This window comes from Nothoprocta perdicaria, unplaced genomic scaffold, assembly GCF_003342845.1.
Source record: "Nothoprocta perdicaria isolate Ctin4 unplaced genomic scaffold, notPer1 scaffold_2, whole genome shotgun sequence".
Classification (NCBI taxonomy): domain Eukaryota; kingdom Metazoa; phylum Chordata; class Aves; order Tinamiformes; family Tinamidae; genus Nothoprocta; species Nothoprocta perdicaria.
The window spans coordinates 7,948,313-7,967,154 of NW_020455204.1; the positions used below are offsets into that span (position 1 = coordinate 7,948,313).

The 18,842-nt window shown below is 41.3% G+C and overlaps 1 protein-coding gene across 2 annotated transcripts in view; it reads right to left on the bottom strand.

Annotated features, from left to right (window-relative positions):
- Window positions 1-9,158: 9,158 nt before the first annotated feature.
- The window catches only part of ATP2A2 (ATPase sarcoplasmic/endoplasmic reticulum Ca2+ transporting 2), a 40,508-nt gene continuing 30,824 nt past the window's right edge, over window positions 9,159-18,842 (bottom strand). The window contains exons 14-21 of one of the 2 annotated variants that reach the window (XM_026037583.1): window positions 18,464-18,799; window positions 18,060-18,280; window positions 17,545-17,747; window positions 17,110-17,195; window positions 16,632-16,765; window positions 15,551-15,668; window positions 15,318-15,438; window positions 9,159-10,011 (exon numbers count right to left, since the gene is read on the bottom strand). In XM_026037583.1, coding sequence (XP_025893368.1) covers window positions 9,998-10,011; window positions 15,318-15,438; window positions 15,551-15,668; window positions 16,632-16,765; window positions 17,110-17,195; window positions 17,545-17,747; window positions 18,060-18,280; window positions 18,464-18,799 — 1,233 coding nt within the window. In that variant the 3' untranslated portion in view covers window positions 9,159-9,997. Of the gene's footprint in view, window positions 10,012-13,874; window positions 15,439-15,550; window positions 15,669-16,631; window positions 16,766-17,109; window positions 17,196-17,544; window positions 17,748-18,059; window positions 18,281-18,463; window positions 18,800-18,842 lie in introns of both variants that reach the window. The other variant, XR_003249091.1, reaches the window with a different exon arrangement.

Below are 18,842 nucleotides of genomic sequence, written 5' to 3' on the forward strand. Positions count from 1 at the left end.
TCTACGCATACAGCACTGTACTAATACTGGAGAATTAGAGCAGCTTCTCCAGTCCTTAYTCAACCCTCTAATCACTCTCAACATGAATTCTAAACCCAGTTTAGTTTTACTTAAGCATGTTTCCTAAAATGTCACACAGCAACAACTCAAAGATCTACCCCTTCTCTATAGAGCACTGACATATTAAAAACTCTCCCATTTTCACTTGCATTAACGTAGAAATGTTAGTCTTCTAAATAGATACAGTACTAGATTTGCCATATTTATACACTTCTTTCAGTCACATAACATTTGAATTCAGTTACTTTCCCCCGTCTCTTGAAGCAGAGCTGCCTTCCTTCAGGTATAAATTCTCAGCATCATCTCTTCAAATAACTTAAACCTCAAAACTTTTCTGTGGCATACAGAAACTTTCCATTCTGTTGGCCTCAGTTCTAGGAGGAGGAAATACTTGCTCTTTTTATGTTTGTTCTCCTTTACCAAAATTTTTCCAAAACTTTTTATTTTTTTAACCTTTATAATGGTAATTCAATTCCTGTTGTCACAGGTACACTGGAATAGAGAGAGTATATTTTAAGTCTAAATAGTTTTAAGATCAGCTGGGGGAAAAATCATATTTTGTACAAGTACATGACCTCTGGAAAACAAACTTCCCCCTGACTGTAGTTGTATAACACAGGTAAGCATAGAGAATATCTGCCCCTGTGCCATACGTTACATGCATAATAAAAAGGAGTTCTGTTGAATTCTATTTTGGCAATAGTCAAGGGTGTCATGTCTTACACAGAAGACAGCCACACAGTGTATTCATTAACACAAACACACCCAAGAACTGAAAAAAAAGCACACCTGGGTGCCCATTCTCCTGGGGCTTGAAGACTTTCCCTAACACCAGTTAGAGCTGTGCTTATTTGAAGACTGCATAGAACAGAAAAGCATGTGTTATTAAAAGCATGTCTTAGTGACTGAGCTAGCATAAGCTGTGACTAGTACTTCATTAAGTACAGCAAAGGGCTCTATTTCAATTAGAGCAGACATTCTGGTAATTGCATTGTGGTATATGAGAGGCCTTATGAAAAATTCAGTTGTTTACACCGTTGTTGTGTGACACTGTAAAAAGATCTCCTCTCATTACATGCTTTTCATTACAGAAACAYACATCACACTTGTACAAGCAAATTCAAAATACCTTTTTCTGTACTGCTTCCTTTTCTYCTCACATTCAGTCGTTCATCAAATAAAATTGTGCTTCTGAAAATTAGGTTCATTAGCTTCTTAGCTGTATCTTGCACAGCTTTTGTGGAAATATTAATAGATTTAATGTTACTAAAGAAGGGCAGCATTACTTAAAATACTAGGAGAGAAGTGTATGAGATGTGACCATCAGCTGCTCGACCCTCTTACTTCGATGATTCCTTTAAATAGGTCGTTAATCAGAGCTGCCTTTGCAGCTGGGACCCAGCAGCCTTCTGCATTTCTCTGCAACAGCAGTTGCATGGAACAGGTAACGTGAGAACCACAGTCTTGCTAAACTGATCTGCAGATGATCTGATAACCCCTTGCTTGGAATAGAGATGAAACTCCCTCAAACTGAGCGTGGTGCATAGCAAAGAGCAGTGTGCTCCAAYGTAGCTTTAGAAAACAAGTCCAGCTACACTTACTACCACTGTATTTTAACAGCCATCCTAAGATACCATTCATATTTCTTTTCCTTTCTTTTTTCCTGGGAATTTTTGCTTAATGGAAAATAACAGTTCTGTAAGCAACTGCTATGTTAAGGTTATATAGTTTGTGTGTTGTCTTTGCTAATAACTGTACTGTAAGTGAATAAGGGAATTTAAGATGCCATATCTGGATTGCATTTGAGATTATATTGTATAGAGAGATATATTTAGCATTGGCCTCAGAATTCTGAGGGTTTTTGTTTTTTACCCATTAACAAGCATTTATTAGCAACCTATTTTTGGCACATAGTCTGGTTTTGCAGAGATCTTGCACTGACAAATTCTGTTTAGGAAATACAACACAGGTAGCCCCTGAGCAGCTCATTCTGCCCCTTAATGCTGTGCTGTGCATACTAGGAAGATCAGGAAGCCAAAAGCTGAAGCTCAGACCGTGTTCAATCCATGATGGCAGCTCCCACAATGAAGCAATTCTGGGGTGAGGCTGGAATGCTCCTGCCATCCCGTCGCGTTGGGCAGCACAAGTGGTAGCTTATCCGCTCTTTGTCATGTCTGAATGTGCCAGTCCCGGGGCTTGGGAACGGATAAAGTTTCCGTGTTTGTTTGAGTTCGCCTGTCTCAGACTTTAAATCACAGATGTCATTAAGAGGCTTGAATTCTTTCCTACTTTAAGAYTGGAAAAACATGGAAGCGATGCAAAGGGACAGAATTTCATCAAACTTAAGGCACTTACAGGGACTTAATAAGATCTTAATTTACAAGAATGCAAAAGCAATATGCTTTTGTGGCTAGGAATTATCTAAAAAAATCTAAATAAATTAAAATATCTTGTTTAAGAGCAAGTCATTTGCTCATGCTTTATTCTGTGAAATACTGTTAACATCTAAAATACTGTCACTATTTGTAATTCTGATTCCAGATCTTGGGAACTTAAGAATTACGAAAGTGAGATAATAGAAGGAACTGAAAACTACTGGCTAATGTGAATGTTCTTCATATGATTGCTTTTTTTTTTTTTTTTTACTGCTACTGCTGACTATAGAGGACTTCTTTTTCCTTTCCTTTTAATAAAGATCTTTCTCATTGACTCTTTTTGGTAGTGATTCTTACAACTGTACTTCTAAGGTGCTCAGGGATGCAGAAACTGAGCCATAGAGGGCAAAATCAATGAGTATTTCTTATTTGGCAATCCCTTATTTCTTTACACGGATCCAAGTTGTAAGGGAATGTAAAAGCTGTGTCTGTCATTGTAATTTCAGGTTATGCAGTTGCTTAARCTTTTGGCATTTATCTCTCAAAGACAAACTGAATAGTTGCATTCTCTAGGGGTCTTAAACTTAGATGGCCTTAAACTTAGTGTAAGCCTATCATTTCAAATTAAACAGCTGTTAGCAGGGCTGACCATAACATATTCTRGATTATTTTATATCATCTATGTGTTCATTAGATAAGTTGACACAACTTKAAGTAGTACTTGGCTAGAATCAGTTATTCACAGTCAATTTTGCTGCTGTTTCCTCATAGAAAGCATTCYATGCAGGCAGGAAGATTTATTCCCCTAACAGAAACCTTCCTGTACTACCTGTTTTGCCTGGGTAACAGTTTGAAAAGTAATCCTGTGAACCAAATCCTGAATTTACCTGCCTCAAAATTATTCACATTCCTCTCCCATCTTTTTTTGTTTTAAATTGATAAACCTTTTTGCCAGGATATTTGTTAAGCTTTTACTTATTCGCTTCGCTGCCTTGCAAAAGGTAAGAAACGGGATTGTTTTGGCGAGGGGCAGAGCAGACGTCTGGGAACTAAAGTTGTTGTGGAAATGCTGTGTTGGAGCCCAAGGCGATAATTAACATGTTTGTGACTCAGACCAGGACCCACACGGCTGGCAGGAGCAGTAACACGATGGGAAGAATTCTGGTGTGGAAAAGGGTGGGAAAAGGCCACTCACAGTTCCACGATGGGCAGATTCGTTGCAAGTTGGAGGCTAAGGGGACCAGGGAGATTCCTGTGGGTTGGGTATTTGGGTGCAAAAAGAAAGAGGTTCTCAAGTACAAACACAGCTTGGTAMACAGTAAAAATTAACAACGCTCATGTCAGAAATTCCAAGTGTATCATGATTTCTCTATTTCTCTTTTCAGGCTAAGCCAAACAAAGCTGTTTGGTCTCTATCTACCCCCCGACAACAACAGAAGAGAAGGGAAAACTAATCTGTACATTTTCACCTACTGTTTTGAGCCTTGCACTTAAGTTGCTAGCATTAATGTTAATTGTTTAGTGCTCTGTATGGAATGTGCAAGGGAAGTTTTCAYTGCAGTTGGTCACTGACAGATGTTTACACTGTTAAACCCTCCATTTAAAATAGCTTCCCAGCTTCAAAGAAGCTCCTTAGAGAGGCCACGGACTTTATAAGTTTGGAGATTAAGTTCCTTCTTCTTTCTCTCTGTCATCCCATCAAAATATTGATGCATCTAAGTGGAGTGATGGCTTGGAGCTACTAATAGAAGTAGAGTGTCTGACATCATAGGAATTTAAGGAAAAAAGGGTTGAGTTTGATATATCTGAGCTTTTAAGAGGCAGCACCGTTTCTTAAAGACCACGAGTGACACTCACTGGTGTGGCTGCCCAGCAGCGTGTCCTGCCTGCGGGATCTCCGAGCAGTGCGTGACACGGCAGGGAACAACCAACTCGCTCCCGAAAAGCTGCCTGTCCAACCTGAACTGTCTGTCCTTGTCCCTTGTCAGCTATGTGTTGGAGCGAGGCTCAGAATGAAGGTCTAGGGGGAAAAGGTGGGGGAAAGAACCATGTCCTGAGACTTGCTCTGATTTCTAAAAGAACAAAAWGTCCAATTCCGTGAAGGTTGCCGGCGGGGAGGCGGCAGCTTAGCCGATGGGGCCGGCGCTTTGGAACGCTTCCCGGCCGGGATCCCTGGGCTGGGATTTTAGCAGTTGGGAGAAGTGAGCTACTTACTTTGGCAGTTGATYCGAGAACTTGGGTTGACACTGGCAGCACAAAGGGCCTGTTCCTGTGTTTGCTGGGGAGACGGTACATTGCTTTGTGTGTAGTTATAAAGGCCATCAAGATACCAGCTCTTTCCCCGAATTATGAGATTCTTTTTGTTCTTGCTCCTGCTTTTTTTTCTTTTTTTTCCTGCTTGGTGTATTATATTTTGTATTTTTTTCGTGACATGGTTCAGTATGGTTTGATTAGTTGAAGCTGGTAACTTGGCTCTGCCTTGCTGGAATCCTAAGTAGTTTTCCAGTAAACTTAAGCACGATGACTTCAGCAGGGCAAGGAGGAACAGGCTGCAGATATCAATCTTCCTTAYGCTGGTCTGTGTGAGCTGCTGCCCATGTGGTGCTGGAGATAAATGCTTGCAAAGCCCTTCTGCCAGGAAACCTGTAAGAAACTGCAGTCTGTGACCAAGGAGCTTTCATTCCTTGCAAGACTTGATGGGGTCATAGTTGGCCAGTGATGGTGTTATCAGCCTGAGTGGGAAGATAACCCAAATAGACCCAAAGTTTATTTTCCAGCTTCGGTCCATAGGGAAGGTAAGAAAGGGGCAGTTTTTGTTCCCACTGAATTATCTGCAGCTCCTGCAGTTCCTCATGGCCATCCAGGTCACAGGAGAATTTGTCCAAAGCACCCGCGTTAATGTTTTCTGTTAGCTCAGACSTCTCATTTGCTGAAGTATCCGCTTGACTAATGAGGGGAACGTTTGGCTTTACCCTGAGAACCAATACTCCTTGAAGGGGCCCAAGTTCCAGCTAACCTGGAATCCCTGGAAGCTCCAGCTAACCTGGAATAACCGCTGGGTTCCGGTAGTGCTGCGGCCCTTGCGAGCGGAGGCGGCTTCCCCCTTCGCTGCGCTCCCCGGCACCGCTCTTCGCAGGTGAAGGAGACGGTGGCTCCGGCCAACCCTCCGCCTCTGCTCTGCTAATGTCACGCTGCTCTGGCAGTGTCACACCGAAGCTCGGCCAGCTCGATAAGGCTGGAGGATTTTGTCAAGTGTTAACTCTTCTCCCTGAAATACYGGGCTCTTACGAAGTTCCTGAGCACCTTCCACCTAGCAGCACTCAGGCGCTAAAAATATTTGAGATTTGGCATAAGAGTTTAACCCTTCAGTGCTGAGCTTTGATTTCTGCTTTTGTTTCTGCCTCCTCTTTGCCTGGAAAGGGGAAATGGGGTCAGTTTAATCTCCTTTTGTGCTAAATATGCCATAAATTCATAGGAGCCTTCACTTAGAAGACAGATGCCCTTGTGGTTAAGTTTCCACATGCTCATTAGACAGTTCTCTACCCAAGGGGGCTTAAGGAAGGGCTAATTGCAGTGCTGTTCTCACCCGAGCAGCTCTGACTGCAGGAACAAAAGCAACTTCAGATGTTTGAGTAATGAACTGAAAATAAAAGTACTGAAAATAGAAGAATTCCAGGTGGGTTCTAATGTGTTCTGGGGGTCAGTGCTTGGAAAAAAAAAAGCTCTTTTCAGGACTTTTGAATGCTTGCGTTTGACTTCAATCCCTGTAATACCTCTGCCCATAAGTGTGAACGAAGGGAACGGCCTGTTCCCTGCTCCTGTGGCCAACCATCGGCAGCAGCAGCCGCATCCTCTGGTGCAGTGAGGTGTGTTGATGCGGGTCAGTGTTGTGGAGCCTGCACGTTCTCTCTTGAGGCTGGTTTTGACACCTTACATACAGGTTTTTGCTGCTGTATTGCAGAATCTGATTGACACAGCACTGGGATGGAGGGAGATGTTTCTGCAGCGCTTTGGGAGGTTTGGAGCTCTGTAAGATGGAGGACTTGTTAAAACGGGTTCTGGATGCTTTGGAAAAGGCCTTGGTTTTTGTCAGTTGTGGCTTGTTTGCATTGTCCTCGGTTGGAGACAGAGCCTCAACTGTGGTAATTTCTTTGTGTTTTGCTCTTTGCAAGGCTTGKGAGCTGTGGCAGGAGCCGCCTTTGGAAAGTCAGACACTGCAGCTGAGGCCGATGCCCAGCCCTGCTCTCCAGAGCGTGGCTGCCGTCTGGATCCYGGCTTAACAGGTCACTGCCGGTGCAAAGGCTCCCGCAGAGATGTCCGAGCAGCAGCTCGCCGTGCCACACACTTCCGGCTTCCATTTCATAGTGGTAGGATTTGGGCGCCTGTAACTCGCATCCCCAAAGGCAGCCGCTGTAAACCAGGCCTGAAACAGCGAGTTGCAGCACAGCGAGACGAGCATCTGGCCGAGCCGGAAAGCTGAAGAGCTGCAGCAGGAGCAGTATCTGCTATTGGCAAGGCAAGAGTCACCTGGAGCCGTGACCTCTTTCCAAGGAGGGAACGCGGGCCCGTTTGGGTGGGTTCAAGGCAGGTGGGCACATCCCTGCCGCCTGTGTGGGGCTGCTGCAGGCCCGGGGTTATTTCAGAGCTTTCTTAAAATTGACTGCAGGAGCTGCTCTGCTGCCAAGCAGGGCTGAACGGGGCAYGCAGAGCCTTTGTTGGAGGCTACAGTCGCTCAGAGCATGCACTGACTTTGGAGGGACACAGATGGCCCCTTTGGTTCCTGGTGTGTGACAGGAACGTTCCTGCCCTCAGCCGCCTTCCTGAATCTCCCGATGCTGCAGATGTTAAACTGGTGTGTGGTGCCCGATGGAAGCRGCAGAGCCTCTGGGCACAGCGGCAGGTCTCCGTCACCTGCAGCTCTCTAACCTGTCGTGCCTATTGGAAGGGYTGGCTCTACAGGACTTCTTTCCTCCATGAGGGGCTGATCAAGTCTGCTCTGCAGGGCTCCAGAGTCAGGGCCTTGCAGTGAGGAAGGCGGATGAAGCTGCTGATCTAAAACATCTCTTGCCTTATACTGTTGCACCRAGCACCCAGCAGCTCTAGGAGCTGCTCTCAGCACTCGCCTTGTGGCTCTTCCAAAAGCACAGCTGGTCATTCCTTKGAGTGCCTAATTATGTAAAGCTTGCAGATAATGATTAAAAAATGTTTAAAAATAAGTTAAGCAGTTGCTCTTATTTTGCACCCCAATGCACCAGTGTCCAAGAACAGAAATGCTGAAGCTCGACTCGCTCTAACGGCAGTGCAGCCTGCAAGCTACGGACGTTTCCCTGTGCTCCCTCATCTCTGCGTGAAACGCCGCTACTGTTGACAAAACATTCAGCTAAGTAGAAGAGCTGGYACCAGAGGAGCAGCTTTCATAGCGCTGCCTTGGAGCACGTACTTGTGAGCAATCTGGCAGTCTCATTTTCTCTCATTTTCCCCAGGTTTCACCGAGGACCGTGGCACTTTCTACCAAAGTGCTTCAAACAAATGATYCTGTGTAAAGCAGCACGGGCGCCTTGATGCTGATGGCTGGAGCCAGCGGTACTGTCAGTGATGGGACAGCCCGGGAGATTATTTGGTGACAGTGCTATTTGTGCACGCTGAAGAGGCTATAAATAAGGTGGAGGAAAGTTGCAGTTGTAGATAAAAGCTGAGTGCTGAGCTCTGCTCTGACAGCTGCAGCCCCAAGGCTAGCGCCGAGCTCCCCTCGCCTCCAACACTACCATAGTAGGAAGCAGCCACAGGCAAGTATCTCCATCCTATGTATTAACGTAACCTCAACTCTCCAGCATCTTCAAGGAAAGCAGAAATGATGGATTTTTACCGCAGTGTCTTTAAGCTTCACGCTGGTGGGTTTGAAGCCTCTCCAACACTTCACCTAATTTGGGTAACAGCATTTGCCAGCAGTGCGGGGGAACGGGGAGCTGCAGTTAAGTTGTATTTAAAGTTCGTTCAAAACAGTGGCTGAAGTTATATTTAAAGCTTGTTCAAAACTGGCTGAAGCTGCATAGTCAGAGGTCTCCTTGTAACCTTGCAAGGAGATGCAACCCTCATCTTCTTAGTCCAAACCAAAGTCAGTTTAGGAGCCGATGGTTACGTGATGATGCCTGATGAACTTAGCTTTCATGGTTGCACATAACACTGAATGAAGACTCTTCCTCCGTGAATTTACTGCTAGAGCTGCMCTGTGTAGGGTACTTGGTGGTAGAAGAACCTGCATTTTGAGTAACACCACTTACGCTATGCACTTCACAGCAAAGATGATGGTTAACCTTCTTTTTGCCTCTGAACCAGGGAGGAAAACGTATGTATATAGGGCTGCAACAAGTTACAAAAGAAGACAAAAATAAATGAAGATGTAGTTGGGAAAAATGTTTATTTTAAGTTTGTCAGAGGGATTTTACAAACAATGAAGCATTTAAAAAAAACTGAGTGATCAAAGTACTTGACAGTGTCCCTTTAAACACACACACAAGCCCCTGGACAGAGAGAAAAAAAAAAAAAAAAAAAAAAAAAAAAAAAAAAAGGAAAAAAAAAAGAAAAAGGAAAAAAAGTCACACCAGCGAGGAGGTCAATACTGCCGGAACAGCAGCTGGCATCTGCATAGTTCTAGTAGGAAAGACTGCAATGCTCTTGGTGCTAGTTAAGTGTCATCCTGGCCTGAATATAAGATAGCCTTGAAGAATGTACATATGTACCTGCAGAAAACAAAGTGCATAAAATAACACGCAAAGTACGTATTGTAGAATAAATTTATTTACCCGATACAAATGAAACTAGGTGTGATGCTCGTTACTGTCAGCATGTAAAGAGACAATCGATCTTATTTACAACTTCTAAAGGTCACACATGCAGTTGTGGCAACTGGTTAAGTTGGTTGTTGCGTTTTAGATAAATGCATCACAACATTTTGTATTGCACCAACATCTGTCTTACTGCCTTAAATTTAAATAAGTTACATTACAGTGCAAAAGAGATTGATTTGCACACATGATAAAAAATCTGAAGTTATGGACTGGAGGTTTACAGTTTAACATTCAACATTTGTAATTTTTTTTCAATGAATTTTATAAATAGGATAGCATTGTACATAAGCTGTTATATAGAAGTATGTTTGGATGATACAATACAGAGAAAGATCTGTCTACAACTGAAGGCATGCATTATTTCAATATTATACATTTTATAAACTGACATTTTACATACAGAAATATGGAAAACTGGCTGACAGCTTCGCAATTCTTGTTCAAGGATAAACTCTTCTCCATGCAGCAAAGAAACCAAACTTCTCTGGAGAGAGTTCCCAAATCTGTAAGCTATATTGCACATCTGTACATCTGTATAATGAAGTCCTAATGGTACCACACATTTCTTCCACAGAGAACACAATGAGTTTTGTTTTAGGGAAAGCAAAGAACTTTTATACATGATACATGCAGAAGTTTTGGTAGATGTGTTGCTAAAAACACATGCACGCAACAAAACAACCTTACATTTCTGCAAAATTGTTTAGGAAGCGATTACTCCAGTATTGCTGAAAAGGAAAGAAAGAAAAGGCATCAGTTAATGAAAGGATGAATGCTAAGTATCATTATAAAAGCAAGACTAAGAACAACAGTGACAGAAGAAAGAATGTTAAGTTTGATAACCGACTGTTCTGTCATTGAAGGGACACTCTCAGGTTACTTTATTTTTGAAGCCTAAACCGCTCTGAATTAAGTCTCAGCAGAGCTAAGATCAGCAACACCAGCATTTCCTACAAAACTTCACATTTGGGAAAAAATAAGCTAAGTTTAGATAGTTTTTGGATTTCTCAGCCTGCTTCGTGGCAATAGACGAATCTACTTAATTGCAATTTTTACTTTACCACAAAGTTTGCACAAAACTTAAAAAAGCTTTTTCTAACCAAGGCAATATATTGTGAGCTTGGCCCTAAAGTGACCTAAAAATGTCCCCTTTTCCAAGTTATGCAGCTCATTCTGGGAAGCAACAGGAAAGCCCTGAAGATGTCATTAAACTACACAGATTAATGCATAGGCAAAGGGCAGAGTACAACACGGTAAAACTATTACTGTAGCATAAGGTTAGCCTTGCGTTTAGGAGAGCACAGTGTATCCAATTCCCTAGAACTTGGTGTTGACTCTTCAAAAACCCTGCTTCAACACTATAAATTTAGGCTCTCCTGCTAAGATTTGAGAATGCATAATATTAATGTAATTAAAGATGTAATTAGCAGAGATTAGGGAAACAATTAATGGTTAGAAGTGCAAGAAAGTAAACAAGACAGGTGCAAGAGACAGACAACTTTATCAGTTTTTACCTCCCTTCATCTCAGCAAATTCAACCATCTTTCCTGTTTAAGCTGTTTACCATTTAGTCTATGCATCAGCTGTGTTCTTGGAACAGTGACAGGACTGCTGTACTGCATTTTATCATCAGATTAAAAACTCRTTTTCTTACCATTAGCCTTCTCCACAACCATTTCCCTACAAACATTTGCCTTGCAGGATTTTGACAGAATGCTATGTGGGGCTTTTTTCCCCCCCTGCATCTTTCATACTGTGTTACCCAAAGTATTATTTTAAATTATTATGAACTACTTTGAAGTGCCTGGATGCAGGCAAGAACRAGCAGCTTGTTGTGCAGCTTACAAGTACTGCTTTGAATTGATCACATTTGAGATGAGAGGGCCTAGGGCCACTGGGAAGASAGAAGCCTCTGTCTAAATGTTTCTGCTGTCAGACTGCAGCTGCCTGACCATTTCTTTGCTCCGATTTGGACCAGCCTCCAGAGCAGTTAGTTCAGGAGGACACTCCTGTCACACCAAAACCCACTGTTTTTCCAGCATAAGCTTCACAAAAGTTATCACCCAGCTCACACAGCTGATATCAATCTCATTTTCCTCTCTCCCTAGAGGTGAAGTAGCAGGATGTTAAGACTACTAATGAATCCAGAAAATAGCAGATRGAAAAGCTCACTGAAATGACAGCAAAAGGAAACAAAAGTACAGACTTAATTTCTAAGAAATGAGTGTAGCAGATAAACCTGGTTAACTGAGTTGCTGCTACTTAGTAAGTGATGGTGTTATTATGTCCATAGGACAAACATTAGATTCCTCTGAGTGAATGTACTGTAGTATCAACTCATTTTCCCCCCTGTAAACAGCTGGAAGTTTCTTTTTGCAAGTCTCTCTCTGTCTCCAGCCAACTCTGGTATTGTGGGGAGGCTGGGGAAGAAGTATGCAGGGAAGATAAAAATTGCTAGGTTGAGAGCTTCAACTTCAAGGCTGGCAAAGAAGTTTAGATTGAAAAGCCATCTCTTTACGACTTTTCTAGATAGTACCAATAGCTTAAAAAGGAGAATTTACACCATTAAAAATGTTTTAATTAACACATGCTTTCCTTAACAGTGCCTGCCCAGTCTTGCACTGTATTTCTAAGTTTACAGAGCCTATATGCTATTYGCACAGCAGTGGGACCCTTGAACAGTCTCCCACAGACCCAGGCTGGATCCTCAGTGCTCCAGCTCCGGAGCGCAAGAGCTCCCAGCTGTCTGAGGACAAGTGGCTTGACTGACCCAGGAGGAAGCTCCTGGCAGGTCTCAACATTTGGCCAGTCCAGACCACATTAAACTTACATCTATTGTGTGTAGTGGCAATATTTGGAAAACAGAAGTACTTGAGGTAGAGTGATAGATAAGTACTGATCATACAGGACTTTTGCTCCAGTTTAAGATAAGAATCTGGACAGCATGACTAGTAGAAATGAAAGGAAAAAGAATGTCTATATATATGATTTCTTGGGCTCCTGAGGAGCATTCTGTAAGACCAGGCTCCTGAAGTTAGAAGGGAGGAATATCACTCCAAAAACCCAGTCATCTAGCTTTGAAAGTTCAAACTCTAAGAAAGAGAAGTCCCTAATGCAGTACCCTAAGAAGTCGTACACAAGCAAGCTCTCAGATGTCAGTATTTAAATCAATTTTCAATTAAAATTGCATGATTCATCTTCAACATGGAGATTTGAGTGTGCTGGACAGATCCTGCAACCTGCATGGTTATCTAAACAGTCCAGAGGAATTCTTGGAACTGCTGCTCTAAGACTGAGTGGCAGCCACCATCCTAGAAAGGGTTTGACCACCAGGTTGGTGCACACAGAACTGGCTTTCTAATATTAGTTTCCAACAAGTGTTAACAATGTACTCATTCTGTTCTCAGGAAATCCTAAATCCTATGACATACTAGTTTTCCATTTTAAGAAGCAAAGGCAGTCTCCTACTGCTTATTTAGAAATGATGGGAGCACCTGACTGATGAAGGCCATGGGTTTTATGGTCTATAAAACCTCCAGTTTGGCAAAGACAGGTTCTTCATGCTCAGTGGGGCATTCAGCAGGAACTAAATGCCTACAATTCTGCAACACACACCACACCATTAGGTCCAGCTACTGAGTCACTTCAGCATTGACTAAAACAGACCAAGTAAACACCAATTTTGCCAATGGAATATCTAAATAAATATTGAGCATTTGCCACACACTGGAATTTCAAACAGGGCTCGTGTACTTTGAGGTTAGTACCTACATTTGAAAGCTTGAAACCTAGGGAATTATCTGTGCTCATTGGATTCCAACTGGCACTAACAGAACATAMCACTTAACTAACATTTTCTTCTTTGAGGAATCAAAAAGCCATTGGAATCTGGGTATTAAAAGCAGATTTAGAGCCAATACAAGATAACACAGCACCTGCTGCTGCTCTACAAAGACATACTGACTCCAGTACAATTTTACAAGGACTAACCCTGTTGACTAGCTCTGTTAAGTCAAGCCTCCTCTTTTGTCTTTTCATATGACTATTACACAAAGTGTTTCCATTCACCAGTAGGTTGCTTTGCCTAAAGGAACACATGCATTTTGAGCAAAGCAGATACCAGAACACATCAGAGAAAGGCAATCTGCTCAGAGAGGCATCCCACAGTTCAGAGTAGGGAGAAAAAAACCCAGAATAAATCAACACCTGACCCACTAGTACCAGAGTGGTTTAAATACCAGACATTTATATGAACAGCTGTCACTGTCTTAAGTTACATATTTGTCCAATTTTATCTCGAACTTAAGAYGGAAAACTGTGAGATCTTAGGGCACTAAAGCTCCTGAGTGCTATAAAGAATGACTTAAAATACACTATAGTAATAGTAAGCATTTTATCTTCAGAATCAGTAATTTCTTCACACCACAGAACAGAGAGTCTAAAGTGGTGATAATAATGTAGCACAGCAGAGTTTGACAAAACACAGCATGGGAATGAAGGAAATTACTATTTATTCTTTGACATGTATACAGCATATGCTATTTTACAGCAAGTCACCACTGGCATGGTGAAATGGAAGAAAAATACTCACTTTAGTCGATGAAAGTTGGAAGGCATTGGAGAAAAACACCACAGTTAGGACTGTTAATGACTTACACATTGTTGATACAGGACTGAATTTGAAAACATGCTTTAACATTTATCGTAATAATGAAGGTGGTTAGTGCCACATTAAAATAAAAATAGTTCTATACAATATGTTCAATTTGGTCATGTGCTATTTACAGATTTTACAAAACACACACACGAGCTTGTTACTTCAAGTCAGGCTAACAACAGGCCAGCAGAGTAACTCCACGTATACAACTGATCATTAGTGCCCTAAGTGTAGGAAATCCAATTTCAAACTATGCAGTGCAAGTTATTTTTCCAGGTCCAATTACAAAAGCTTTGATCTTAAGGGAGAAAAGAAAAGAAAAAGAAAAAAAACAAACAAAAAGAAGATATCTGATGCATGTAAATAAAGTATTAAAACTTAAATCCTCTTTCGGAATTCAAGCAGGTTGTGTTGGTTGAAAAGACTTGTTTTTCATTTAAGTAGACTGAAGTAGCTCTCCCTAACCCTGCATAATGGGCAACACTGGCAAAACAAGGTCTGTTACAATAAAATAAAATAGACACTTAAATAAATAATCTTTTTTAAAAAACTATGCATGTTGAGAGTATGGAAGAACCCAGCAGGCTGCACCTGGAATGGTATTTTCTGCACGAGCAGGATTAGGCATACCTCATACAGAAACTGGTGTAAACAAGGACAGTCAAGAACCAGAGGGAGCAGGAAGAGGGGCAAACCGAGAAGAAATCCTGACCGAGGTAGCAGTACTCTCTACCCAGTGCAGAAAGTTCGGCTTATGAGTAAAACCTGACTGTATGACAAATTAAGTTTGGATGATCATGCAGAAGACAAACAGTTACATGCTTTTTTAGTTTTAGACAACACACATTCATTCCCTAAAATCTGCTGCCAAATTTAGTTTGATAGTGTCCGCTGGCTCAAAAAAAAGTTTTTTTTTTTTTTTACAGGATGAATAGACTATTGAACAGAACACTGTACATGCTTTTCTTCTACAAAAAAATATTTGCATAAAATAGTGTTAGTTCTCTGTACATGTCAATGGACACTTTAACTGTGTATAAAAGAGGAATATATTGCCCCCACTGAAGTCAGAAAAGAAAGCAAAAACACAAAATCTAGAGTATGAAACCTCCATCACCAGCAAATATGTTCATGTGAAAATTCAGCAGAAATAGACAGTTGCTCTAAACAATAAAAAAATTGATTAAGTTAAACTTTTTCTTTGAATGTAAAACTGTCACCATGTCAGTCAAGACCAGAACATATCACTAAAGTTAGTGTCTGTGCTGTAAAGCCAGATAACCAGGGGCATAGTAATGAACACAAACGGCCAGGAAACTCCTTCGGTGCATGCTGACAGAGAACATGGTTTGGTGGCAGGCCGCACACTATCTTTACCAGGTTCCAGGTAGTTACGGGCCACATATTTAAGTGTTTCGTCCAGCAGAATGACAGGTAGTGAGATTTTCAACACCATCAGCCACTGTGTCAGGTTCAGAGGTGTGATCTGGAAGATGATCTGAAAGAAAAGCCATGTGTTACTTTTTCTCTCCTCCTCCATTCCTTGCCTGAAAAGCTCCACCAAGTTTTTGCTCTAAGTTTAGAGATGGGTATAAAACACGTGCACTTACGGGCAGCGGTTCCACATAGAGGATCAGGAAGTGGAGTGACATGGACAAGCAAATGGCTCCCACCAGCCAGATATTTTCCCACGGGGGCATCCTCATTAAGGACTGATTTTCTGATAAACTGCAACAGAAACATTGTACTCTTAGGATTAATAGAGACTAAATAAAACAAGATTAACTGCAAAGAAAGGCAGCGTGGCAAATCACAGTTATCCTAGTCATGAGGGAAAGGATGATGCCAAGAAGGGTTTTAAACAGGTTGCATTCACCACCTTGAAGCTCTGCTTAGCAAAGGAATCACAGGTCACACCAGTCTCATTTATTCATGAAAGATTTGGTGCTTTCTTTCCATTGCTAACCTAGTCTAGCTGYCCTAGTGTAAGAGATGTCTGGGGCCCCAGTGGCCCCCACTTCTCCTGAAGTTTATTTGCAGCCTGGATACACAAAGGACCAGGAACTTGCACCTTTTTAAATCTTACTCTTTATAGTGGTTCTCTACACACTCAATCTTCTTTTAGGCTATTCTACATTAAGTCCGAGAACCTGACTTTCAGATGTAGAACAGTATCTATGTAKGGCCACCACATACACTCATATTCGACTTTTATTTGTTTTTAAATTAATTGACCTCCAAGTTATTTGAGGAAAAATACCCTTGACATTGTGCTACTTAGCAGTTTCCATTTATAATCTAATATTAACTGGCTGAATCCACATTCCCCTAGGGCAAGAAAACTATTTTCCATGTCTTCAACACTCTTATTTTAGTTCTCCTTGATATCACTTTATACCAACATAAGAGGGATATAATCTGACTGGTGAGGCTCAAATTAAAAATAATGGAAAATATTTCAGTTGCTTATGCTTAATAAAATACCAGAATGAACTAGCATACTTAAAAATATACCTTATAACAAGAGATCRAAAGTTATCAAGGGGAGTCATTTTGTTTGCACCACCAGGATTTGGAAATGTCATCGTTCATTAGTTGACCCATCYATAAATTAAGAATCAATCTACAAACAAAGCTGTAATTTTAGATAAACGAAGCAAAAGCCTTGATTTCTAACTTGGAGATACTAACCTGTTGAGAGCATTGCACATCTCTATAGTGACAAGAACAGAAAGAGCCATTGTCATTGGATATGGAGACTCAAAAACCACACAGTCGACACCAGAAAAGTCTGGGTTGTCCTCCTTGCACTGCAGAAAATGGCTCTAGAACAGAGTAATGCGACCTCATTACTTCTATGACTTGCAAAGTATTAAATAGATAATTGAGGCAAATAGCTTTGTAAAACCAAAACTTTTGAATGCAGCTTACATAAAACTGTCTTTAAATTTATAGCAGCAGAAGCATTCCTGTACAAAGACTTCTACAGACGGCATAGTTTAGTTCAAATTATTTAAAGCTCAGGTATCCCGCCTCTGAGCTTTAGTATTAAACACTCATAACTAAATTTTACTTTAACTAGTCTGAAAAAATGGTAACATTCATTTGAAGTAGTAAGTATAAAAGGAGTATTTTAAAATAACAACAATAGAAAAAAAACAGGAAATACCAGTTGATAAAATGTAACTCTTGGACCACCATCAGCAGCGATAAACCACCAAGCAGCAGCACCCACCGTAGCAGCTCCAACATAACCTTAAGGAAAACAAAAGTGCTTTTTTCACTGCTGTGAACTCTATGCAAGAAGAGATCCCACTAGCCACTTTTGAACTTCTACCAAACTCCAAGTACTGTAAAACAGATTYTGATTTCTCTATTGCCTGGGCAAAAAGCCTCTTTCAACAATCACAAACGGGAAGAGGCAGTAGACTTGAACTCGAGGACAAGGGAAATCCCGATTCCACTGCACATCTGCTTCTAACTTTCAAGACACAAACCTACAAGGAGCTCAGGCTAATTAGTTTCAAAGATCTCAAAAAAAGTCTACACACYTTAAACTTGCTAAACTTATAAAATAAATACATAAAAAGCTATTGATACTTACATCCAATAGCTAGGTAACGGAAGAAGAGCCATCCACTGATCAGTGGCTCTTTGGGGTTGCGCGGAGGCTTATTCATGATATCAAGATCGGGAGGATTAAAGCCCAGAGCAGTAGCAGGGAGACCATCCGTCACAAGGTTTACCCATAACAGCTGGACAGGAATTAGAGCTTCAGGAAAACCCAGAGCAGCAGTCAAGAAGATGCTATAAGAAAACCCACCAACCAATTATTCTTGTGCATCTAAGTCTTTCACATCTCAAAAGATAAAACTAATTTTAAGCATCTTGCCACCTACTAAGGGAGAATCACATTGCACATAATTTTCTATTCTGTTGAGGTATGCTAAAATTCTTCTTTAAATACTACGGCTATACATACATAGGCTTCTGTATAAGCAAAATGAATAATCACTTAGAGAACTTRTCTTTCCAGTTTTAGTGAGAAACATTGTAAATTTAAAAAAAAAAATCCATCATCACTACTCTAGCACAAGGTAAAGACTGTCTTAAACCTACCAAACAACTTCTCCAACGTTGGAGGAGATCAGGTAACGGATGAATTGTTTCATGTTATTATAAATCGCACGTCCTTCTTCCACAGCGGCTACGATAGTTGAGAAATTATCGTCTGCTAAAACCATTTCAGAAGCAGTTTTGGCCACTGCAGTACCAGACCCCATAGCAATTCCAATTTCTGCTTTCTTCAGTGCAGGAGCATCATTGACACCATCACCAGTCTAAGAAGAATATAAAGTTGAAAAGACAAATATGGACTTGTGCATGCAGGACTTGATAGGAATTCTACGCTGGTAAAAAGCAGAAGTAGTGTTTTTATGGAGTGAGATACTTGTCTGACATGGCATAATTTGGGATTAGACAAAATGCCTGTCTTTTAACTAAGTAAAATTTCAGTAACTCACCATAGCTGTAATTTCATCAAAAGACTGAAGAAACTCGACAATTTTTGATTTGTGGGAAGGCTCTACACGGGCAAAGCAACGGGCATGGTGGCACGCATCTCTCTGAGCAGCTAGTGAGAGCTCATCAAATTCACGACCAGTGAAGGCTTTTGTAGAAACATCTTCATCTTCCACAAAGATACCAATCCGACGACAAATGGCTACTGCTGTGCCTTTATTATCACCAGTAATCATGATAACTCTAATGCCAGCTTGTTTACACAGCTTTATAGATGAAGCTACTTCAATTCTTGGAGGATCCAGCATACCCACGCAACCAACAAAGGTCAAGTTGGTCTGAAACAAGAAAGAAGAGTTTTAGCAGGAAATTCAGTATTTT